Raw genomic sequence first — 13517 nt, 5'->3', positions numbered from 1 at the left:
CCTGAATGATTCATTACTAAACGTATATTAAGAAATATTTGTATTTGCTACCTCATTATTTAATAATTAATGGAAAAGTTCAGGCAAAATTGGTGGAATTCTGTAGCAATGGAAAGAGGAGATGAGGTTGTTTCCCTACATGAAATAGTTTAGAAGGCTGTTCCCGCTCTATTGCTGTCTCCAACTCTGAACAAAAACAGGTTCTCTTAGAAACGCATAAGTCTAAAAGTGATTCTAATGTGAAACATAAAAAGATGCAGATAGAAATGTCTGTATTTATGATCAAGTAGCGTGGAAAGAAACAGTTTTTTGTTGTTTTTTTTCTATATATATACACACTGTCTACCTGGGCAGCTGATTTAAGTTTTGAGGGGGGAGACGTGGTAAGTGGGTGCTGGAAAGCAGATGGGCCAGTGAGCAGTTGTCTGCTGAAGGAAATTTCTTTTTAATGCCAGACTGGGCACAGTTTCCCCTCTGTGGACGTCTAGAAAAAGGCTTCTTGGCAGACTTTGCCCCTTCATTAATTTTGACCAAATATTTACTGTGCATCACATGGCAAGCCTTACATCCCACTTTAATTTTTCCAGGCCAGGTTTTGAATAGTTTGGGGCGATTTTGGGTTCCATTTGGCTGGACTTGGGCCATGCTCTTCTCAGCAGGCCCATGCTGGAGAAATTTTGCCACATGGCTCAGCAGAGACTTAACCTAAGCTATAGGAGCTAAGTTTTACTTCAATAATACCTCCACAGCTACAGCATGTTAGCCATTGTTGCAGATATCCATACATGCAAGCTTACAAGCATTTAGACTACAATACTATGTGATATGTACTTTTCCCTTTGTAACCTAAAGAACCAGAATGAAATATGTCAAGTTGGAGCACTCAGACCCTCAACTGAGTGCTGTATATGAGATTTTCTCTCAACACCAGCTGTCTGAGATTTGCCTTATAATATGCTGGCCGAGCTTTCAGAATAGCCTGCATTTAAGCAGTTAAGGTCATCAGCTCAGCTCTCAGGCTTGTAACATTACACTGGTCCAGCAGTAGACCTGTATCACCCCCGCAATCAAATAAATAACATTTAAAAAGCATTAGGTGCTTTTTGGCCGTGCCTGCCCTGATCCACTTTGGCATCTCTTCAGAGCTGTTCTTTTTCTTGGCAGTAAGCCCACATGCTGCACTCTCTGTGGCTGTGCTGTGCCAGCTGAGTGTGCTGCTGGTCCCTCTTCCTCCTCACTGCTTTCCAGCCGCCCCACAACTCCCTCCTGGCCGGTCACAGGAAGAGAAATATCACATCCTGCCCAGAGAGTGACCTTGCAACAAGCAGAACACCTTCCCAAATAGTTATTGACACACAAAACACAGCAGGCAGCACTTTTAGATTACATTAAACATACACTAAGCGGTTTTATTTCTATTAACCCTGCAGTGCTTTTTCCATTAAAGCATGTTCATTATGCACCCATATTAATGTGTTTTTTTCTGTCAAAATACCAAACAAATTGTTTTCCTTAAATGCAGCTTTATTGATTTCTTAAGAAGAAATCAGCAGTGGGATGCTCACTGTGTCCTGTTGGGAAATAAATGTACCAGAGTATTCAATTATCCAGCTTTCTCCTGCCCTGCTGTTGTTGAAATCCTTCATGTATCACTAAGATCTCACTGGTCAAAGCTCATTAAAAACTAGCAATGCCGGAAAACAAAAAAACAAGAAGTAATTGCCGACTCTCACTCCCCTGTGCTTCGTTTCTGTAATTCCCCCTCTATACTTAAAACCTCCCCTGTGCTGCATACAGAAGCTACAAAGTCTCAGTCTGGCATCTGGGATCCAAATTAATTAAAGCCCCTTTCCTGAAGTTTCTGCTCACTTGAAGGAATGACATCCTTGACACTGGTGTTCATGAGAAGTATAGGCTGGGTTTTCTTCTCAGGTCGTCACTGTGAATATGCAGGGTCAGCTCGAGGAGTCTGTAAGTCTGGCGCAAGTCACACACAACCCACTTTTTGTGACTAGATTGATAGATAACAGACAGACTGACACACACATAGAGACAGACTGACTCTCCTTTTGCATCCATCCTGCTCTGTTCGGCCCATCTGCCTGGTCTCCAGAGCCAATTTGACAGGCAGCTTCCTAACAAGCATTGCAGTCTTTTTACAGCACAGATTCCCTCCTTGTCCCAGAGAACTGATAGGAGACAGAGAAGGAATTTCATTTATCCAGCAGAATTGGATTCTGCCCTCATGGCCTTCTGCAGAGTTTGACAGCTTTTGTTTGTCTCTAATGACACTCACTAGAGCAGATTGGCATCAGGAGGAGCTGCAACTCATCCACAATTGTGTCCCTTGGGTTTGTGTTGAAAAACCATTAATGTGCAATATATTCTCCCTTTATGTCTATTCACAAATGCTCCCCATTGTTATGCTGCAGACAGTCTATGCGCAGTTATTATGTACATTTAAAATATGGTAGCCAAGCTTTGTTGTATTCTTTGTTATTATGTTTCAATATTTTTTTAAAGACAAGCAAAATAAAGATGTTGTCTTCAGGTGTTTTATGAGCTCCCCTTTATTATATTTGCATCATGCCCAGCATCCTCCAAATGTGTCAGGTCTGTTTGGGAAAGGCCTGCAGCAGAAGTGTATATACTGCTCCTATTGTCTCAGATTCAGATGGGAGCCCCAGCACAGGATGGGCCCCAGCCTCCCAAAGGAACACTCTGCAGCAGGGTCTGTCTTCCAGCCTGGCCCAACTTGCCGGGAGAGAGCCAGGGATGCGTTTCCCAGCTGGCACAGTCAGGAACTGGGGATGGTGCTCCAGGCCTTGAGATCTTCTCTGGTTTACATCCTGATAAGACATCAGTGTGAATATTCCAGAGCCTCACGGCTTATGTTAGCAACCTTTGGCCTTAAGTGGAGGAAGGAGAGCTGCTTTTGCTATCACCAGCAGATTTGTCATCTCTTTATTGCAGATGACAAATGAGCAACAGGATGATCAAAGGCAGCAGCAGTAATAAAGTAACCCTGACCGATTTCAGTGGTTTATTAGGTCCTGATTATGAAACTAAAAAGTAGACCAAGTTTCAGGTGTGTTAACAAGTCATATGTCTTACTTTTTTTTTTTTTCATTAAATTAAGACTTTGATTGGATAGGTGGTATTATAATAGACACACAAATTAATGCAGCCTGTTCAGCTCATGTTCATTTTCTCAGCCTTAACAATAACAAAGAAGCTTTGTGTTGTGTTTGTGTTGCACTTTGCAGAAGCCATGTTTAACTGAAACATCAGTGGAGGTATTGTAATCATCTGGAGTTTTTTTTTCAGTGTGTTTAACAGCAAAGGCCTGTTGATTTACGAAGTGTTGGGCTGTACAAATCTGGATAATTGGCATCAGGTTTTTTTTTTTTTTAACTTAAAGCAGCACAAATTTGGAATTAGGTGGAAAATTTTCTTATAAAGTGATATCTGTCCTCGAGTGCTGCTGTCGTGTAAGCCAGGTAATCATACTCTGCTCTGTTTGGTAAACGGAGACAAAAAGATGAGAGGAGAAAGAGGCCATAAAGCTATCAATCATCTCCCTCCATCACCCCACCTCTGAGTTTCTGTACACACACATGCACAAGGATCTAATCCTGCCTCTTAGGAGTGTAAGTGATAGCCTTGGGTAACATTAAAAACAGGTTTGATCTGATGCAACTGGCAAAGTAATTCATGCAGCACATTCCAGGGTGGGATTGTGAGGTTGAAACCGTAAAAAGATTCAATTTCACTTTCCTGTTAATGTCATCTGATCAGCAGGAGTACAGTACTTTGCCTTTTCTCTCCGTTTCCGTCTCTCTTTCTTATCTCTGCCCTCTCTCTCTGTTATCTTCTCTAATTCAACAGAAAAGGGTGCCTTTTCTTTTGCAACCAGTCATTAAATTGGCCGGCCCAATCCTGAGCAGGCACGGCTCCAGTCTCTGCCTGGCTACCCCGAGGGACACGCCCTCTGCTCTTATCTCTGCCATAAATCCCTCTTAAACCCCCTAATCACAGATTAATGGGGCTGTAGATGTGGAGCGCCCTCTCTGTGTTTAGCCTCCCTTATCACAGATCCATATTCCATAATTCTACCTTTGCTGAGCTGGACATCTGATGAGGGTTGTGATGATTTCTCTCCACACTTCTGCAACACCTGTCAGTTTTAGTGTCCCTCTTTATGAGAATTTGTGACATTGAGTATTGTTATAGGGGGAAATTAAACTCTGCCGCTGTCTCGTTTATATAATCAAATGAAATCCATGGCCAGGATCCTTTGTTCAGGAGCAGAAATTAGAGTTGAAAGGCATAGCATTGTGAAGTTGTTTTATCATTTAAGGAAGTAGACACATTATCCTGTCTCCCTACCTCAGGGGATCACAATGACAGCGGATCTAAATTGCTTCACTGTTCCTCTCCCTTGTGAGTTCTTTTGGGCAAACGGCTTGTGCCTGGCTCCCCTCATTTTCAATGCACACTGCCAAGATAGTAGCCATGGAAAAAGACTGTGAAAAACAGTGGTACATTTATTCTTTGAGTTGAGAAATTACTGGACCTGAACTGATTACTGCAGCTAGGTAATTGTTTTCGGTCTGTTCTTTAGTCTGGCTTTCAGCTTCTTTGTCACTTCTTCCTGTATGGATGTTCGTCGGAAAGTAATTAATATTACAAATGCTATGCATGTGATTTTGCCTGTGGGGGTAAACTTTGGATGGCAAAGGGCAAAAGTGGTGTGTTTAAGGAGGCACTCTTGATCTCACACAGCTAACCCCGTCTTTTTTTTGTTATTGTCCTGAGGCTGCTCAGTCAAAGATGTTGCAGGGTCTTCCTCTCTGCTTTCAGTCAGAAGAAATAAATCGATTCTTTACTCCCAGACAATGTACTTACAGGCTTTCTTTGCCTTTTCTAATGCTTCACATATTTGCAGTAAAGTCTGACTGTATAAGTTCTCAATTAAATTATCCTGCTTCTAACTTTAACCTACAATAAATAACTCTCACACAATGAATGCACATCAGATCTAGCAAAGTCTCCCCCAAAAAATGAGTCCCCTGATCAGTAGGTCACATTGTTTGCTGATAAGTAGCCGCCGGCCTGTTTCCCATAGTGTTTTTTATCAGATTGAGGAAGCATGCTTATCTCACTGAATATATTCACAGAACAGGAACTGTGGCTGCAGGAAGAAAATAAATTTTGCCTCAAGACACAGATGAATTGATTAGACGCCTGTAGCCTTAATGTGATCCATTGGCCGGTAGCATGATTGGCTTCCTGAGAAACCTCAAAAATCTCATCATCATGCTTTGTTCATCAGTGACTGGAGTGTAAATATGAGGGTGAGCAAATGCCTCGAGGCCCTTATGAATCCTTTTATGCATGCAGTGTATGGGTCAATGTCTAGGTCTGGACCCTTGTGTTGACTTTATGGATGGGTCTGAGACTTTTCAATTCAGTGTATTCCTTGATGCTGTTGGGCTTTCTCATTTATTTCTGCTATTGCTTTCAGAAGTGAAGCCTCGGAGAATTGTTGTTTTTTTTAATTACCTCCACAGTGAACCAAGGCTCCCTCAAGCATAGATTTACTTTGAGAGTGTGTATATATGAGTAAATGAGAAAAAAGAAGCATAGAGCTCTCCAGCAAGTGAGAGGTTAAAGGGAAAAGGAGAATCTTGCCTCTGGCACTAATCGATCAGATCCTTGCAGAAGAAGTCCCAGCTTCCCTTTGGTGAGGCTGTGTATTGCATTAGCTCATCTCTCATTCTCTGTATGGTAGTGAAGAGGAGAGTGTGGGGGGTGGGGGGGGGGGGGGGGGGGGGGGGGGGCAGAAAATAGAAGAGATGGTGGCTAAAAGCAGCAGAGAATGAAGGGCAGCACTTTGGGAAAAAAAGGAGGGTTAGATGACTTAAAATGAAAAGGGAAAGAGATGAACAGCTTGTTTCATTTGTGGATTGTGCTCTCTGTTTGTCTTTCTCTGTTTGGCCTTCTGCTGCATGCAGAAGATAAAAGTGAGTCCCTCACTTATCTCTAGAAGCCTGCACCTGTAGAGGGGTGTGTGCGAGAGTTCAATGACAGAATAATCATGACTACTTCCTGTGTCTTTCTCTACTGGTGAGGGGTAATGGAGCTGAAGAAACGGAGGGCAGTCAAAGTGTCTTTGGGGATCAGGATGCCAAGCTTAAAACACATACATGGAAGGAATAATAACATTGTGTAACAGATACACGCTTGCACCCTCTCACTATTCAAAACACACACTTGCTCAGGAATCGCAGATACAAGTCTAATTAGACTTCTATATGAAATGCTGAATGATTATTTACCCGCTTATTCTCACCAGTTTTTCTGTAACAGGACACCCTATTCCACTGTATATTGTAATCTCAGTCTGCACATTAATCATGCAGATCCGGTGTAATCTTCTACAGTAAACAGTCTGTGATCAAACACAGCGCTGACCACTGCACAGTTCTCTTTGCAATGGGCCACATCTAAATAGCTAATGATCGCCCTACAAAACCCCAAACTTCAGACCACTTCAAATTAGAGAGAAGCTATCTAAATCAGGGAGGGAACGGACAGCACAGAAAGAGCTCATCTCTTCAAAGTCCTCTTTAATAAAACATATTACTCTGCCTTGTATGGTGAAGGGCGTTGGTAGTGGTGCAGTTGCTGTGGTGGTAATAGGCCTGGGTATGCTAGCAGTGTTAGCTCAGCCTGCCTTGTTAGCATAAGGTCGGCAGGTTCAAAAGGCTGTGATGAGAGCAGGCTGCAAATGAAGGTTAATTAGCTACATGTGCTTCAGATAGTTCAAATAGCCACGAAGCATGTATATGTATTTTTTATAAACTTTATTCTGTGCCAGATAGAGTAATTTGTCGCCAAAGGCTTGATATGTTGCTAATTCTCCATCTGTTTCTCTCTGGCTCTGAGAAGTACTTTAATCTACACATATATTTTTCATGAGCAACACTAAAACGCAGCATGACAGCGTTTTGTGTGCAAGACATAATTTTGTTTGTTATATTCCCACAAAATGATAAAATTGCTTGGCTTTAATATGAACATTTCAAAGGGTTGCAAGCAGTTGTTCTTGACATCTTTTGTATGCAGTCAGTGCATGAATTAGAACCCACCATCTAAAGGAAAGAATTTCACTCAATCATTTTTCAACGAAGCTCTAAAAATAAATGCCTGTGTGTTATCAAGTGTTTGCTCGTGGAGAATTGTTCTCTACAATCCTGTGTGGTCTTGACCTACATCGTCTTGAAACAAATGTCTTCATTTACTGCTGTAGCTAAAATTAGTATTAGATTAAATGAGTTGATGGTAACAAGTGGACCTCTTTGTATTTTACTTTATATGCACAATACAGTTTGCAAAATGTCACCAGGATGATTCTGGGGCTCTGTAACTTGGTACAAAAGAAACATTTTAATCAAGCCTACTTAGGGCAAAGTTCTAAAGATATATGAACAACAATAAATTTGCAAGAAATGATATTTATGAGATGGTTTACAATAATCTTGATTACTTGTGTATTATATCATTGACAATATACTGATAGAAAAGAAATACAGACTTTAAACTGGAAGGCTTGGGAAAATTTCATGGGTACAAGTGCTGTCACAAGACACACCACTGCCTTGAAATGCACCCTATCATGATGGTCTCATTTGAAAACAGTCGCCTCTATATGACATGCAAAGATACAATTACATTATCAACTTGTCATTGCTGTATCAGTGAATAACAACTGATGGAAATAAATAATTTTACTATTGTATTATTTGCCTATCAGTCCATAAATAATGTTTTAAAATAATATATATATATATATATATATATATATATATATATATATATATATATATAGTGCACACAATGTAAGTCCATAACATTTGGTCCAAAAAGTATATTAAACATAAAAGAAAAATGGTTTTAGCTTGTAAATACCCTTAAGTATAAGCAAAGACATTTTAAACCCATTCATATTATTAAAAAAATTACATTGATTAGCAATGAGAAGCTGATGTTTTTATAAGATTAGTGACAGAACGTCGTGTTGAAAGAAACCTCCCAAGAGTCAAAGTGCTGATGGAACGAGTGATAGCAGTGAGTCTATTTTTCTGACGATCACCATCAATCAATTCATTTTAAAAAAAGTCCACACATCTCTAGTCTGCCATTATTGCTACCTTACGCTTAACTTTAAAAGACTCGTGATCATGATGTCCTTCTTTGGGAGGCTGGATTAATTATATTTCATTGACCACACTACGCATTTGCATTAAAGTGATTAATCTTTCCACGGAGCTGTCACTAATTATGCTGACTTTGCCTAAAATATGTGGCGACCAGTAGAACATGCCTCCTCAGCACCAGTATTCCTCGGGAAACGGGGGATGGCTGATGCATAAATGAGGCAGTGTGGCGAGTTCACGGGATGCCGGTTAAATTAATTGCAGGCCTGTGCCTCCAATTAGACCTGACTCTCTTTAATTGGTGCTGAATGGGCTCCAAAGTCTTGTACTGGGCAATATGGTGCGGATGGAAGAGCTCTCAATCTGTGAAGAACGCAGACATTGTGTGTGGATATACAGCACATTCACATCTATGAAGTTCTACCCTTCAGGAATTAACAGGAAGCTCATTTGCATGTAAAGCAGGTTTGATAGCCACAGTTGACTGGTCAGAGAGCGATAGTAATGACCAGAGATAGCACCGGGGTGTTAACCCCCCTTGGCATTGCTGCTGACACTTCTTTGGCTGCTTTAGTAGTATAATCTTTTTTCTTTCTTTGTCAGGATGTTATGAGTTGCAACTAAATCTTATCTTTTATCTCTTAATTTACTATTACCTTCAAGGTGTGTCATTCCTGTTTACAGTTCCATGTCTTTTTTGCTCTTTGATGAAAGAAATGTCACCCAGTCACATAGCTGCAGCATGGTAAGAGCGCTTACTGTAACTGAAGTGCCGCCTCATTTACATCTGTTTGTTTGATCTGTAAGGCTTACATCACCATGTTAAATTAGTTTTTAAAAAGTAGTTCTACTACTTTGAGATTCTGTTTGTATTTTAAATGCAGCATATTAATATTAGTGTTGTGAAAATGAGTCATTTACAATACTTTACAAAAGCAGTGAAGTATTCCTCATTTCTTTATATATATCCAGGAAAACAGGACATGGGTGTGCCGATTTATTGAAACTTGTATAAACACAAATGGAAATATAATTTTATGAGGCAAAATAAAGTTTATACAACTCTAACAAGGTTGAAAGTCAGCATTTGGTATGAGCAGTCTTATACTTCAAAACAGTTCAAACCCTCTTAGACAAGCTTTCTTGTAATGTCTGTTCTCATCAGGAATAGTTCTTCAGGCTTCTTGAGGGACATCTCAAAAATGTTAGGATGTTGGCTGCTTTTTGTTATGCTCTCTGTAAAAAAAGATCCCACACCACATCAATAATGCTGAGGTCTGGGCTCTGGGGAGAATTCATCGCTTCATCAGACCTGTTGCTTCTGAATTTCAGTTCAGTTCTTGTGTTGTTGGGCATAGTTCACCCTTTTCTCTCTATTTTCCTCCCTTAAGAAAGGCTTCTTGACAGCAACACTTCAATGTAAACTATTTCTGATGCCACTTGAGTAGATAAATCAGCAGAATGACCACATGTTTCTCTTGAGTCCTGTGTCAGCTCTTTTCCGCATTTTTTCCCCCTATTTCTCAAGTACATTATTGTCAGATGCTGTTCATTTGCTGTGCATAGTTTTATAGTCTTGACACTTTCTTTTGCCCTCCACTTGTCTGGTTTGATTACATTTTTAAAAGACACATTGCACACCATGCCAAAATATACCAAGTCTTTTGGCTAATAGCTCTTTAATTGCCTTGTTTGCAAATATACAATTTTATGCTTTACAAATTGTTGTATTTTTGGCATTTTTTATGAATACAAATAAAGTAATGGGTATAAATTATTTGCAACAGTTAGCAAATAACAGACAGCCAAAAGATACAATTTATAATTTGTATTCTACTCAAAAAGGCTGTCCGCAATAATCTTGAATAACAGGTAAATATTGTCTCTAAAATCCATTCAGAAGGTTTAGGTTCTAGTAGATTTAAACCTGCACTTCTGTAATTTTCTTGTCAGGATCCCGTCTGCGCCAAGAGGACACCCCACCCAGGATTGTAGAGCACCCATCAGACCTGATTGTTTCCAAAGGGGAGCCTGCCACGCTCAATTGTAAAGCAGAGGGGCGGCCAACCCCAACAGTGGAGTGGTACAAGGATGGAGAGCGGGTGGAAACGGACAGGGACAATCCTCGTTCTCAGCGTATGCTGCTTCCCAGCGGCTCGCTATTCTTCCTTCGCATCGTCCACGGACGACGGAGCAAACCGGATGAAGGTTCTTACGTCTGTGTTGCGCGCAATTACCTGGGAGAGGCAGTGAGCCACAATGCCTCGCTGGAAGTAGCAAGTAAGTGCAGCATGTATTCCTACATGTATTTATTTATTTTTTATCTCTGCTTTAAATGTGAATGAAGGGTTTGGGTTCATATTTAGCTGAATAGCAGGCTATAGTTTCATTCAGTGTTTCTGCCCTCAGTGTGTGTTCATTGAGTTGGATAGTCTCTCAGGAGATGGGCAGGATGTGTTTGGCCTAGCGGTCTCTGCTGGCCTGTGGAGCCTTGGGGGTGAAGTGGTCTGATCATTCCAGGGTGAGTGGCTCTCTAAAGGGTCCCTGGTAGGTGGTCAGGAGCTACAATGACAACAAAGCCCTTTCTGTTTTTGCTATTCTTCTGCTTTTTGTCAGAGAGATGCAGAGGAGGTTGTATATAAACAGGAATGCAATCATTGCTTCTGTGTTTGGTCATCTTTCAGCGTGGAGCTTCCCTTCTTATTTCACTGAAGTATCAGAGATGCTTTTTGTTTAATACACTCATACAGTGACAGGTTAGCTTTGATGTAAAGTGGATTTAATCATCTTTGGAGTCTGCAAGCAAGCTCTGAGACTTTAGCAAGCTTTGCAGTACGTGAGCATGCAATTGCAGGAGAATGAAATAACTTTAAAACTTTTCAGCTATTTTTGTAAGTTGTGTCCCGTGTTGACACATTTGTCTCCATGATTCTTAGGAGGCTGCTTTCGTTAGTGAGGTCAGCTCTTTAGATATATTATCTCTTCGCTCTCTTGACTGGCTGAGAGTCAGGGCTGAGGATGACGGCTCAGATATCAACTGCTCCTCAAGCATGCCCAGAGGCTGTCACCGACCAGCTCACTGTAATCTAATCAAGATGGGGAATGAAAGAGTGGTACGTGTGTGTGTGCTTGAACGTGATCAGGTGTGAATGACTGTGGAGTGTGACGGTTGATGGACTGGGCAGATGCTGCTGCTGTAGTTTAGGATTTGAGCTGGAATTTGGATGAGTGGAAAAATCATCCGGCTTTTCAGATTTTTTTTCTTTTAGTCTGTACTGTAAGCTAAGTGGGAAAAAAAGCCTTTCAGATGATCCAAGAATGAGTAGGTGGTGGTCGCGATGGTGTCTTGTATAAGATCTTTTTGTATAATAGATCTTCCTAACCAGGTTTGGGAATATGCACATCTCCTGTGTTAACACTTGCATAGCTAAGTTTCTGCGTATCTTAAAGCTAAGAATATTTTTCATTTAATAGATAGTGTTTATCTCATGGGTGGGTTTTTCGACTTGAAAAACAAGACCCTTGGCAAGAAACTCAAGGACCAGACTACAGAATACCACTGGCTTGGTTTCAAGTTTAGGCTGCTTATTCTGTATAAGGTTCAAACAGACCAGTAATGACAAGCCACCGTGCTCCAGCTCTCACACTCCTCCTTGCTTAGCTTTAGTTTCTCACTCGCCCCTCTCTGCAGCTCATGCCTAACTACATATAATTATGTTGTCGGAGCAACCAGGATGGAACCCTGCCGACGAAGAAAGGCAGAAGAAAAGGAAAAAAGAAAAACAGAAACCTGAAGATTTCTTTACAAGGCTACATTTAAATTCAGAGGGAAGAAACTACAAGCCAAAAATATGACTCATGATAGTATAATAGTTTTAAAGCATTTTAGATTCACTGTCAGCCCTAAAGAGGCTTGTCAAACTGATATTGAGTGCTTTACACAGAGTTAAGGAGACAGTCAGGCTTTCAATTTCCAATGAAACTCTAAAGAAGGAAGTCATGGTTTTAATTGTGTTTACATTGCTTTGCTCTCCCCCTCCAACATTTTCACTTTAAAGGCTAAAAACACAACTTTTTGGAGATGTTATTTCAAGAGCCCAGCTTTTTAGTTTCCCTTACTCACCAGCGATTGTTAACGTAATCCAAGTTTCAACAAGTCCTGTTTTGCCAGGCTAGGAGAGCTAACCCAGTTTGTTTGGCTTATCATTAACCACGTGTACAGTACAGCCCACAATCTCTCTATCTCGGCCTCTTAACCCAAAGCCCGGACTAATGCATTTACCATGAATCCTGTTTGCCTTGTGTATTCAAACAAGCTTAAGACTGGATTCTTTTGCTATTATGTTCTTGTTTTCATTGCATTAGAGATGTCAGCGACAAATAGTGAACTTCCTCCTTGCTTGAGGACAACCAGTTGATAAAGAACAAAGAGTAAGGCTGGATAGAAATGTGTTGCATATTCTTATTCACATGTACAAGAAATGTTAAAGTTTTCATAACTTTAATCATGATGCCATTCAGGTTTTTATTTTATTTATTTTTTCACTAAACAAACCGCCTTAAATGCTACTGAGTAAGTTCAGAAGTATCACTTAATAGCAGAAAGAAAATGCATCGTTTCTTTGATATTTTGGCTTTGTTGAAGTTAACATCTTTAAACAACCATTAAAATATATTACAACTCTCCAATTCAGATTGAAAAATATAAGTCTTTTCTTATATGAATTATCTTTTTGGTGCATATGAATACAATATAATAAGAATCTGCAAGGAATTACTGACAGCTACATAACTAGAATAAGATATGTGTGCTCTATACCATACTCTGTGATAAGTTGGAATAGATTCCTTTACCCGGCACTCTGTATGAGGCCCTGAGAGGCTCTATGAATAGCTTGTTTCTCTTTCCCTGGATGTAGAGATAGTAAAGTGAGGTAATGGACGGCACACTGCTCCACTTGAGCAGGAGATAACCTCAGGGCTTGTTGTCTAGTGGCCTGGCTGACTGCACAGTGGTGACTGCACAAGCTTGGCTGCAGGCCCTCCCATCCACACAGATGCCTCTCAGAGTTTACTTTTTACAGCCACTAACAACAGAGGCAAAAGGATGTTTACTTGAATTTTGGTCCACTTAAAGTTGATCTCAGAATCTGAATGATCTTGTGAAATCTCCATCACCGTGTGCAGACAGCTGGCATTGTTGACTCTGATTTGTGTGTGTGTGTGTGTGTGTGTGTGTGTGTGTGTGTTTGTGGGGTGAGGGGGGTGGTGGGGAGTTGGTCTGACAGGTTTTCA

At 40.6% G+C, this 13517-nt stretch overlaps 1 protein-coding gene across 8 annotated transcripts in view; it reads left to right on the top strand.

Annotated features, from left to right (window-relative positions):
* The window catches only part of robo1 (roundabout, axon guidance receptor, homolog 1 (Drosophila)), a 291012-nt gene that overhangs the window by 165620 nt on the left and 111875 nt on the right, over window positions 1–13517 (top strand). For all 8 annotated transcript variants that reach the window (XM_041994260.1, XM_041994263.1, XM_041994259.1 and 5 more), the window contains one exon: window positions 10176–10502. In XM_041994260.1, the coding sequence (XP_041850194.1) occupies window positions 10176–10502 (327 nt within the window). The remainder of the gene's footprint in view (window positions 1–10175; window positions 10503–13517) is intronic.

The sequence above is a fragment of the Melanotaenia boesemani genome, chromosome 9 (genome assembly GCF_017639745.1).
Source record: "Melanotaenia boesemani isolate fMelBoe1 chromosome 9, fMelBoe1.pri, whole genome shotgun sequence".
NCBI classification, from domain to species: Eukaryota; Metazoa; Chordata; class Actinopteri; order Atheriniformes; family Melanotaeniidae; genus Melanotaenia; species Melanotaenia boesemani.
Note: the sequence above shows the minus strand (reverse complement) of the source record. Positions and strands in the feature narration are given on the sequence as shown.